The sequence below is a fragment of the Hetaerina americana genome, unplaced genomic scaffold (genome assembly GCF_022747635.1).
Source record: "Hetaerina americana unplaced genomic scaffold, ioHetAmer1.1.p SCAF_22, whole genome shotgun sequence".
Classification (NCBI taxonomy): Eukaryota; Metazoa; Arthropoda; class Insecta; order Odonata; family Calopterygidae; genus Hetaerina; species Hetaerina americana.
The window spans coordinates 3,068,043-3,080,777 of NW_027286786.1; the positions used below are offsets into that span (position 1 = coordinate 3,068,043).

General features: G+C 44.6%; 1 protein-coding gene across 1 annotated transcript in view; it reads left to right on the top strand.

Annotated features, from left to right (window-relative positions):
- Window positions 1–12,735, top strand: part of unc-5 — a 462,517-nt gene that overhangs the window by 413,777 nt on the left and 36,005 nt on the right. The window contains exons 8-9 of the mRNA XM_071586409.1: window positions 104–334; window positions 2,395–2,445. Of these exons, the coding sequence (XP_071442510.1) occupies window positions 104–334; window positions 2,395–2,445 (282 nt within the window). The remainder of the gene's footprint in view (window positions 1–103; window positions 335–2,394; window positions 2,446–12,735) is intronic.

A 12,735-nucleotide genomic window follows, 5' to 3' on the forward strand; every position in this document is an offset into this window, starting at 1 on the left:
CGTCCGCCAAGTGCGGCTCCGGGAGGGAGGGGGGTGAGTCCGGGCGAGTCAACTGACCCCTCGCGTCTCTCTCTCGCCCCACCAACCCTTTCCGCAACCCCAGCGGTGGACGGACGGTGGAGCGGCTGGTCGGCGTGGTCCGCGTGCGGCCCTGACTGCCTCCACCACCGGAGGCGCACCTGCAACAGCCCGCCGCCTTCTAACGGCGGCAAGTACTGCCACGGCCACGACCTCGCCACCACCAACTGCTCCAACGGGATGTGCCGGCCCTCCGACGCCACTTCCGCCTCATCCTCCTCGTCGTCCGTCTCCTCGGTGGGAAACGCCGCCGGAGGTGAGTGCTCCAGGGGCGGTCGCCTGAATCCGCCCATTTGTCGCTGCGACACGAGGAACACGCCTCGTGCGTGCCGCAGTATTTTTACGTATTTGGTGCGAATACTTTCGGTCTGCAGCACCATCATCTGGTGCTGCAATATCCTTGTTTCCTAAGGGCGTAAGCCTTCGTACCCAGTAAAAATACTTATGGATTTACGTAGGGCATTACTTGTGGCATAAAATGTATAAAGTCAACAAAATATTCGATTCCGAAGAAACTGCGGGAGATGCCGGAACAGTAACTTTTAACGGAGTCATCCGCTAATGTGCATTTCAATGCAACAATTTCAGAGTGTAAAAATCATTCGCCTTGACTCGACATCAATCAATCGACCTGTACGGCATTTCGTCACAACATCTAGTTCCTTTAAAAGCCCCAAAATTTCAGAGTTTAAGAGGACGCCTCGGTAGTTTAAGTGGCTAAAGCACTCGACCGGATATTGAGGGATCTGGGTTCGAATCCCAGTCAAGGCGAATGATTTTTACACTCTGAAATTGTTGCATTAAAATATTCGATCTTTGAACATGTTATATTTTAAAGTAATTCATGCATTCATTGAACTTCTGCTGTTACTCAGTCATTCGGAAAATCATTTTGGCTTCTCATTTAAAAGAAATAACTATTATTTGTTCGAATTATTTTATTTTTGGCTAAATGTATGTTTAATATTAACTGTATTAACAATTCGACCTCTTTCTTTTCGTTGAATACGCAAACAGTAGGGAAATCAGGCGCTTCATTCGTGATGATAAGCGAGCGGAACTCTCTGGTTCAAGTTGGAAATTTAATAATAGACTCCAGTGGGAAATGGAGTCAACACTGTGCGAGAGGGAGCGGCGTGTAGTGAGTTCCATACGGACGAATGCCTCCGCCTCTAATCGGTGGGATTGTCTTTCCACTTGTCAATAAGTGTCCCGTGAAATAGAGATGCCGCGGCAAATCGGCGTGTTTCGAACGCATTCGGTCCGGTGCCATGTAACCTCAGAGAAAGAGAGGCACGCAAACAGAGAAACAATAAGTTAAATGTATTTTAACTTGAAATTCAACAATCTTAGAAATATGCATAATTGGTACATTCATGAGCCTAACGCCTTTCCTTTTTGGAATTAGCAAAATAAATAAACCTGACTTTTCTGGAAATCGATATTATCTCTAATCTACCACTTCTAAGCTGTAACCTGTTAAATGATGATGGTGAACTAAAAAAATAAGAAGTGTTGTCTGTTTTCTTTTTTTTTGTTGGCGTAGGAAGAATTGTTTGTTTTCTTGTAATGTAATTTTGCAAACCAGCGCTTTGATAGTGACGCAGAATTGCATGCTGTTGTAAACAAGGGGTTAATATATAGGGCGGCGGCAGATATGTGCGGTGATAGAATTGAAAAGCTCTTGTATCGTCTTGAGAAATGCCTCAATTTGAATGGCGACTATGTTGAAATATGTCCCTTTCAAATGTTTACGATGAAAAATTGTCTTGACACTAGGTTTATATTTTTTTTCAAAACGTAAGTTACTTTCTTGACCGCCATCGTAATTTAGTCCTACGGCCGTCTTTAAGCCCCGAGGGCTTCCAAACCAGGGAGTTGCGAGAGTTTCACCTCTGTATCGCGGGGTATTAGCGGTCACCTCTCGAGTGGGATCCCAGGGATACGAGGCTCCCAGGGGCCGAAACGCTCTCAGCAAATAATGATAGCTTAGGGGCGGTCATACTGCGGAGAGTGGCGGGATTGGGCCGTGGATGTTGCCGCCAAACACTTTCTCATTCGACGTAAAAACACGAGGTGATGGAAAAAACTTGACTTTGACGTGTGGCGTAAAAAATGTTAAGGTCGAGAGTAAAACGTAAAATCTAATTGAACGCTTCAAAAAAGTGCACTGATAAATGACGGCAAATAGAAATTAAAACTGTTGGCATCAACGGCATTCACATTGCTTAAAAATTAGGACTTGTTAATATACTGGTTGACTTGTTATGTTCGAATAAGTCAGTCAAACTGATTTCATGCCTATTTCGTTTTCAGGAGCGAAGGATGATTTGGTGAACTACGACGGCGCGCATCTGGCAGAAGAAGGTAGGGCATTCGTCATTTTAGTTCCTTCCATCAGTGTTGTAGTGTTTGTAAGTGGATCTAGGTGTGAAATTGTATGGTGTAGGAACCTCATTGTTGTAAATTTGATGCATTTTTATGAATTAAATTGGCAGACGGTGTACTATGTAAAAGAATCATACTATAAGAATAGGAAAATACAAATCAGATAACTTTTATTTATCTGACAAAATAGATTTGGATGAACATACGCCGGTCGAAAATGAAATGAAAGGTGAAACCGACCGCCATGTTGATTGCTTCTGATAAATATTATTTTTAGCGCATTTATTTTTGTTGAGCATGGTCGGGAGAAAAGGCGTAGTTAAAAAAAATTGTTATATTTGAAATGTGGTTAATGGGAACGACAGGCAGTAAGACCTACCATTTGCGAGGTCATATTCCAATCGACCGTGCCTTTTTGGCCCCTATACTAAGTCATTAAATAAAACTAAAATAAAGTACCCGAGGGGAAATTGGTTTTTCGTAACTTTATTGTTTGTGAACAAAGTGCAATTAGTCCCCTTCTCCGTGAACTGCTCTCCGTTTTCAACTTATTAAATTCTAGTGTATTCTTCTATTTTAATTTGTTTCATTTCTCACTTTACGTGTTGCTAATTTTTTAAATGTTAGTGTCCAACGTTGTAGTGTGTGTTTTCATTTAATTGTTGTAAAACTCCTCCGTCGAAACGGTTAATGTGTTGCATAAAGCTTTGGATACGTATTTCCGCTGTGTTGATATAAAAAATAAATAAGGAGAATGGTCCGAAGTTTCATTTCTACTTCGTGGCCAATGAAGGTCCCAGTAAAAACAAAAGTTCCTTTTCTTTAATTCATTTTGAATTATCTATATAATTACGGAAAAAAATTTGAATGATTTATTTAAAATTAACATTTACGAGAGGGACAAATGCCTAAAAAAGGAAAAAATTAATTTCGGTGACAATAACATCACCAGAAGTATGTATTGTATCTGGATAAATAATATAAGCGGCAATATTTTTCCGCAAATTTCCTCGCGTGTCATATTGTAATGTACTATCAACAAAACTATCAATTTAATAAAGCGCCATTTGTTCTTTATAATGCATATATATTAGATCGTGAGGCAAGGATCCGATGTATGCACAATAGCTGTCAATCATTTAGGCCGTTAGTAGCCCTTAAGACGTGGGCCTGGGAACGTTTCGCCCACGAATATCTCTAGCCTTGCCAAATTTTCTTGACGCGTAACCATTCTGGGAAATTCCTTAAATACTTTATTGTCTTTTCAGGTGTTTCAAACTCATCGGTATTGTTTTAATTATGATAAACAAGGTGTCAGTTTTTAGTATTTTACGATTTCATTGGAAAACATCATTATTTTTTGTATGGAAATAGCGATGCTATTCTCTCTATATTCATATCGCTACGCATTTTTATTCGGTCACTATTCACTCCGCTATTCTGACTCATGAAATTAATTTATTTTATTAATTCATAAATATGATCCTTTGTTTTCAAAAGCAGAATAAAGTTCCAGGCTTTGGTACATTTTTAAGCCATGTCATTATGTCCTTTGAATAATAGGTGTTCTAACTTCAATTTATGGTCTTCGGAAAGGTTTCCCCGATCTGACCTTGATAATGCGGGGAATATTTGAAAAATCAACAGAAATATATGTGAAATGATTTCTAAAAATAATATTCTGTGGAACAATTGGAAAATTTACAATTTTATCTTTGGAGTGAGAGTATTAGTTTTTAAACAGGACAAATTTCTGTCATTTCATAGTGAAATATTAACTTTGGTATTGATATTAGCGCTGTATCAATAATGTTGATACGTAAATCGTTACTGTATGGGTAATTTCTTCTTATACGTGGCTTCCATAGGTATCAATTGACTTTTTGATCAATGTGTTGAAAAGCGATTCCCCAGGATTCAGGCAGTTTTCTGTTGGACCCTTTTTCACCCCTGTAATATATATGCGGCTGTCACCTTAAATATCCCGGTATAGATTTCAACTTTGCATAATATATATATATTTTCCGAAAGTATATTCGGCGTGCGTCAGCTCCATTTCCGCCGTAAATCTGCGCAACGGCACAAGTCGAGTGTCGAATGCAGTGCGAAGGTTTCTCTCGTATTTTGCGATTGTGCGGTGGACCGAGGGCTGGGTCGCTTTCCTTTCGTCGCGTGCCCTCTCGCCGTCACTCGCAGTCGACGGCCATCAATCGCCAACCCTCGCCGACTGAAAGCCACCCCAACTCCCGCACGCACCAGTCCCCTTCCCCCCCTTTTTACGCACCCAACTCTGTCAACGGGCTAACCGCCGAGTGCGCCGTGATTGGTCCGCAACCCAACACGACAGTCACGAGTTGCGGGCGAGAGTGGCTGTATTATTCGCAGGGGCGAGGAGAATTCTTTTTTTCCCTATCCTCCCGGTGGGATTGATGTACCTATTGTTTGAGAAGGGTCGGTACATTTGACACTCGGCGACGTCGTTTAACTGCGTGCGTCTCTCTTTGATTTCTTCGGCTCCATGTGGTTTCTCTCTTTATTCAGTAGAATGCGTATTTTTGCTTAAGAATATCTGATCCTGTTGTCCGTTCGTCTTCCTCTCGGAAGCTTTTTTTTTGGGATAATTGGCCTTCTTTAAGTCGAATGATTTTCCGCCGTAGCTAATGGAGCCATGCGCGGCTGGTTCTCAAGATTAGGGAAAGGAAACACTGATCAGTGGAGCTTAATTTTCGTGCTATATTCTTAAAGGTGGTGTGCCACAAATTGTCATCTATGTTTCAGATGTTATTTCCTGTCGTCCCACAACTGTGAAATTGTACTTTTTTGTCTCGGAGTGTTAAGGTACAGTTTGTCCTTCCATGATTGCACCCATCTCGTGTGGAAATAGCATAAAATTATAGAGACCCTGGGAAATATTTGTTGACTGGAGATGTGCGCCCTGTAGTCGCCTGGAGCAGTGCGTTTGTGGATAATGTTGAATAACAGTTTTGGACACTTTTTGCCCAGCGCACGCGGCATATGCGTGCCACAAACTCATTTCAGTTCCGCAGGCGACTGTTTCAGCGGCAATTGAAGGAATTAAGTGAAACCAGAAGCGCGCTAAGAATGTATTTGAATAAGAAAATATTTGCTGCGCTTGAAGCGAGTGCATCCTGAGAGGTGGGCGTTAATTTAATGCTCTTTCTTTTAAGTTGTATTCTTTGGGAAGTTCTGAGAAAAGCAAATGAAAGAATTATTAAATGTAAAGTGCGCGTGTCGTTTCACGTGAACCATTATTTCTTTTGGTGTTATATAGTTATTTTCATCTTTCGGTTAATCTTTCGTTTAGAAACCATCGTGATTTGATTTGGAGAAGAAGAGGATAATTATATAATCCGAGATACTCGTGGGCGAACTGTTTTTTGTCTTCGAAACAATTTATTTTCCCGAAAGGAATAGCAAGTAAAATCGAAAGAAAGTAATTTCGTCCATGCATGCAATCTGTGATGACACAGTAGAGCCGTGATGTCGTTTTTCAAACTGTTCACTGTTGACGTGTCCCTACATTCATAAAATCTATGAAAGATTGAGAGCAGTAGTAAAGGTCCACATGAAACCTCCCACAGCCGAGGACTGACTCGCCAAGCGTAAGAATCTCAGGACTTAACATTGCCCCCCGCCTGCTCCCCATCGCCCTCGGAAGAGCGAAACCCCGGGCCCCCCTCCCTCCGCTGAGCAGAAAATTTACTCGTCTCCCTATTACACTTTCGCCTACCCTCGCCCGGCACAACTCCACTCTCTTCTGCGACGTGGATCGTGAGGAAATGCCAGCCTTCCATTTCGAATCCAAAGCCCCCCTTGCGCCCGCAAAGCACTGCGATAAATGGCTCCGAGGAATGCGAGAGAATCCATACAAACGTCTCGAGAACCCTCTTCTATCTTTCAACCGCCTCCTCCCTTGTTGGCGTTTCCTTGCTTCCCCCCCCCCCCAGAAAACCCCGCACCCACAACTCTTAAGGAATAATGCACGGAACCCCGGCTACCCCCTCGGTTTTTCCTGTGAGACCCCTCGCGTCCTACCCCACCCCACTTTGCCAAGTCTACGTCTCCAGACGTCCTATTCCCGGATTGCACCGAGCCAGCATCTCTCATTTCTTCCCTATTTCCTTCCTCCCCACTCTCTTTGGTCCTCATTCAATCCCCTCACCACCCATCTCTTTTCATCCCCATCCCTCACCCACGCCAATCCCTTCCCCACATCTCCACCGAAATTCTTACCGCCTTCCCCTTTCCTGCACCCCCTTCTCCTTTCCTGCACCCCCTTCTCCTTTCCTGCACCCCCTCTTGTCCCCGCTGTGCAAATCCCATTCCATGCCTTCTATTATGCCTCTCTCGACCGTCCCCCTCTCGGCAAAAGAGAAATAATTCGGAATGTTCGTTGCCGGGAGAGTTGAGGGTTTCTTGAGCATTCTCCCTCCCCCCTCCCCGTCCAACCCCCCCCCCTTTCCGAAAGCGGCAGGTCTCGTGGAAAAGGCGTTCTTTTCGATTCTCCGTGTGGCGGCGGAGGGGCTGAAACGGAGGGCTGAATTTCGGGGGCAGGGGGTGTTGTGCGCGACCCCTTCTCGCATTCGTCGCGTGAATCCACCCCTAGGGTGTCCCCCACCCTCGCCTGCCGCCTCTGCTTCCTCGCAAACACCCGCGATCTCCCCAAAAGGTTTCTCCGGGATGTTGGAGTGTTTGGTGGCCCGTGAAAGGAAGCGGACCTTCATTCTGGACCCAAAGCGAAGGGGGGTTCCTCTCCAAATTATTATTAGTCTTTAGTAGTTTTGTCTTTCCAATGAACGACGCCGACTCTGTTTCTGAAAAATAATTGAAGCTTGGATTTACAATATGTATACCCCAAATTCTATATTAACAGCTGCAATGGTTTAAAATTGTCATTGAACATCGTTGCAAGTCATAGCCATGGAAAAGTAGTGTAAATGTTTGACATTTTTGGGAAAGACACTTCATAGACTTGTTTTGTAAGCGCACCATGGATTAGTGTTGAGTTATAGAGGTGAATTGTGAACTATTTGTCAGGTGCGGGGTATTATTTTCCCTCCCAAACCGCAGAGCCGCAGGCTGAGAATGCTTTTCGCAAACGTTTCCCTTTGTTACGCCGGGTTACATTCAACGCAATGAATTAATAAATCATCTTTACGCTTGACCCAGTCTCAAGTACTCGCATCGTTCACGAAGGCATATCTTAACTGTATTTTCGATGAGTAAGTCTTTTTCCTCAATTACTTCGAGCAATAAAATGACTACGTCCATGACTGCATGTTTGGAAGTATGAATAATAGTACAATTTTATTACTTGAGATGGATTAAGATGATTTATTGAATGCTTTTCTCATTTGATGCCGTTCTTGTAAGTTGTTTACTCCCGTAAGAGGTGGTGCGACAAACCCTTCCTCTTAAACTCTTCGCATTCCTCAAGAGGAAGGGCACGTTATTGGAAAACTGAAGAATCCTTCTGGCTGGCGATCTGGCAACTCTGCGATCTCGGATTAGACGTAGGACGCGGATCCTTTTCGTTCCTTGGAAGTTCTTATCCGGTGCGGTGTGAGTGGGCCAGTTCCAATTCACGACCTCGATTACCAATTAAGTTGAGGTTTTGGAGTTAAGATCTTGGGTTCTCACGTGTAATTTTAACCGACGTTAATGTCTTTGTATTCAATAGAAACGTACGGTTTTAAAATGCATTTCTCTATTCTTTCTAAATAAGTCAATAATTTCTTGTGACTCTACAAAGATACGCTCACTTATTCAATAATAATCGTTTGATTCCACTGCTGCATGGTAGGTGCGATTAGCATGTTAAGTTACAACTGTTACCAAATTATCGTAGATCGTAGGCTTTCGCAGCTGTTGAGAGATGCAGGGGTAGTTCTCGGGCTGGACTGCGTGAGAGACATTTTTGGCTCAACGTTTCTCTCCCGTTGCAGGGAGCGTCTTCAGGAGCGAAGTAATTTTATGCTAGCTGATCCGCCGGTATTTATACCCGGTTCTCGGTCCTTTCACTTTTTGACCGTTAACGGGCGTTGATGTTTATGTGTTGGGGAGGGGGGGTATGGGTGGGGGGTGGTAGGTTGCCTTTCTCTTTTTGACCGTTGGTGACTGTTCCCCCCCCCCCACGCAAAAAGCGTTTCCAGGTATCCGGCAGGTGGAAGCCATCGTCTCGGTTGAAATTCCGTGGCCGTTTCGCTATTTCAATAGACTCACGAATTAGCCTAGGGAAGTAGAGATGTTGTTTCTTCGCTAGGACTTTCGTGTTGTCGAAGTCTATTTTATGTCCTGGCTCCGACATGATGTGCTCCGCGATGGCCGATGTTTTCCATTGTTTGTTTTTTACTGATGTTCGGTGTTCTTTTATACGTGTTTTTGTTACCAAATTATCCACCGGTTAGATGTTTTCGGGGCGTCTTTTAAAATTATTACTCCTCATCTTGACTTCTATATCCCTTATTTCATGCAAAATACTTTTAATGTCCACTATTCGTTCTTTCTTTTAATGGCATACAAGTGTCTATCGTGTATGTCCGTCCAAAGGTCACTGGGTCAATTCGAAACCCGTATCAATCACGGCAATCGAAAGCCATCGTCGCAAGTGGCCGGATTGCCTTCTCTCCTTCTCGCTTCATCGTTTCGGCGAATGGGACACATGACTATTGCGTCGCGTCAGATGGTCCCTCCCAGCATGAGTTGCGGGGAGTGGTTTTCTGGTAAGCTACCACCACCACCACCTTCCCCCTAATAGTGCTCCTGGGTTTCCCTCGCCCGATGATTAAAAAAGTCTCGGCAGGAGACGCCACTTCCCTCCCCGGCTTCACGTCTCCCGAGCGCCTCAAATCACGAAGAAAAGGGAAAAGTCCGTCGCTTCGCGTGTCACGTCCCCCCGGGGGGGGGCGAAGGGAAATCGTGAGAGACTCCCCAGTCCCACTCTCCGCTCCCCTCTTTCCTAGCCCCCCTCCCCCCCGTTGTTCCGCCTTCAGAGAGACGGCTAATTGCGGGACTGACACCAACGCGGTCCGCCCCCCCCCCCGTGTCCCCTCTCCTTTCCCCCATCACCCCTGACCTATCCCTCCGTTGCTGCGCCCCTGAGAATGTCTCCTGGAGTGTGTGTGTGTGTGGGGGGGGGGGACTGTTCTATCACCTCCCCCATCCCCCGCGGAGTCATTTTCTCGAGGGACGCCTTCTTCCCCCTCCGCTGGTCCCTCTCCCCCTCCGCGCCCGCCCACTCCCCCGACTCCGACGCCAACCACCCCTGGGACGAAGAGGGGGCCCTGGGCGCCCACGGCGACGACCCCTCTCTCTTACGACTACCCTCCACGCAATATCCTCCCCCCATTTCAGGGCCGGCGGCGACGCAAATTATTCTCACGCGTGCGGGTCTCCGAGGTAGACGATTGGACATTGCGATGGAAGCAAGGGGACATTGAAGAGATAATCTCCCAGAAGGTCCTCTCCGTTTCGGGGATCCGAGGATTTTTTCCCCGAAACACCAATTTTATGGGGGCCTATCTTCGGTCCATAGCAGTCCAGTCCGGTTCGCTGGCTGGAAAGACGAAAGTCTCTTTTCTCATGTCCTTCCTCATCGTATCTAATAGAATTACTTGCTTCGTGTCGAGAGATGAAGACGTTCGTAGGAGAGCTAAGAACGAGTCCAATGAAGCACTGAGCATACGGGATAGAATAACCAGATGGATTGGGGACCCCTTTGGATGAATAAGATTTTCTGGGATGGTGATGGAAGAGGTCTGAGGAAACGTGTTTCCCACGAAGGTCAGTTCCTTCGGTTAAAATTTTAAATCATTTTGAAAAAGTCAGTTTACAGCCCTCCTATACGAATCAAAAATTTATTCTGATCGTCAGTTGAATTCATGAAATCAATTCACATTTATTCCATTGATAAACTTTTAATAAATTAAAGTTCCTGCGGTTCTCTAAGCATATATATATATATATATATATATATATATATATATATATATATATATATATATATATATATATATATATTTCGTGATCTGCTTGATTCCACCTTCCCCACCTCTCCTGTGTTCGTCCTTCATGTGTCTTCCTATCCCTTATCCTTATATCTATTTCTATATAAATGAGTATTTGTTAGCCGTTTGGCGGGATATCGTGTTTGAATGTGTGTGTGTGTGTATGTATATATATATATATTTTTTTTTTTGAGTTAATCTACCGGTTAAGGTAAGTTTTTGGATGGAAACAACTACCAAACAAACATTTTATTACTCCTAACAAAACACAGAATCCATCATCCTACTCTATATCAGGTCCCTCTTCGTCTCTGAGTACTTTCTTCCTCCCTTCATCCCGTCCAACATCCCTATCCTGTTCCTTCCCTTTCCTCTTTTGCCCAACATTCTCCCCTCTATCACAGTCGTTAACATCCCACTGCCGGTCAACACCCCCTTCACATACCTTTCCTGCCTCCATAGGATTTCTCCCAACAAACCCCTCTCTTCGCCCACCATATCAAGTACTTCCTCATTTGTTTTCTTATGTATATATATATATATATATATATATATATACATATATGTATGCATGTATGTATAAAGACGGGTCGCGGTAGTCCAGTGGGTAGAGCGTTGGACTGCTGACCGGAGGGTCCCGGGTTCGATTCCCGGGCGAGGCACTCCGGGCACCTGCAGCTCCAACCAAGCTAAAGTGATTTTTCGGGTACCAGATCTACGTGGGAAACCATAACCGGCACACGGCCCCCCTATCCTGATGTGTGAATTTCACACGTCGTATAGGGCTTAGTACTGGGTGAACTCTACAATCACCTACTAAACCAGCCTTCAGGTTGATTACTGTGTTTATGGTTTATATATATGCATACATATATATATATATATATATATATATATATATATATATATATATATATATATATATATATATATATATATATGCATATATATATATATATGCAGCAATTCAGTCAGTTTTCTGCAATGAATCACTTCTATGGCGGGGGAAGGACAGAAAAGAAGGAAGTAAATATTGCCAATGTATCGCATGTATCACAATCATCCCCCTGGCTACCCTCCCAGAACATCCTGTGCAAGCAGAAGACCATCACTCGGGACATTTCTCCATCTCCATAATGGCCCTTAACCATGATCATGGTCTCCGAACCCAATTGTTGAAGTTAAATGCTCAATTTTCTCGCATGTCATTGCTCCATGGGAAGTGACATCGTGAATTCATGACGTGACCGTGGAGCAGGGGCTCAGTCTAGCAGCGATCCGCCGACTGTAACGGCCCGCAGATAACTGACGCGGGTCGCGTTGCTTTCCCAAGACCTATCAGCACTTCTCCCGCCACAAATCGTCCCTCTTCAGTCGTTCGCTGTGCCAGGAAAATTCGTTTCCTAACATTTTGGGACTGAACTTGTTTATGCTTCCATCGCCTCTCCTAACTATCGAACACATTTCCTTGGGCTAAAAATGTTGAAGATTCAGTACAATTGCTAAGTCGGGGTGAGCAAGCCCATATTCAGTAACGAGGCACAAATTATCGCGCGTTATTCTTCACTTAGGCAAGAAACCTTGAAGCCACGACGTGTTAAAAGAGTCGACACGTGTGCCGACGATTACCCAAAGATTGCGAACGCACTGGGACGCGTCTCATTCTTCACTTGTTCGTGCGCCGCGCGAAGGGGAGCGCCATATGGGGGCAGCACCTCCCTCCTTGCAAGCGAGGGGGGCGATGAGCTGCGGGGCAGAATTGAAAACGCAGGGTATCATGGGAAGGGAGGAGCTTTTCCTTTCCTTTCCCCCATCTCTCGGAAAAATACCGGAAGGGATGCGTACGTACCTACTTAATACATATATCCGCGTTTGCACATATTGCGGCGGCCTTTTTGAAGGGGATCCTCCTCTGCCTTCCCCTTCATCTTTCCCGCATTCCCGCTTTTGCATCGTGAAAGGGTCTCTGGCACGCTTCATTTTCCCCGAGAAATGCGTTAAATTAGTTCGACCTCCGTGTTTATTTGAACAGTCCTTTAGTTTATTGATTGTCCCGATCGCTTCAAACGACTGATTTATTACTTCAGGAAATTTAGACTAGATGGAGCTGGAATAGGCGATGGAATTCAATTGAGAACCAAATGATCGCCGCTCATATTATTTATCCCTTCAGCTATGTAACCGTTCAACTACGCCTTTCCGTATTTGAGCCCGTGGATCGGAGTCGAATTAAATCTTAGTT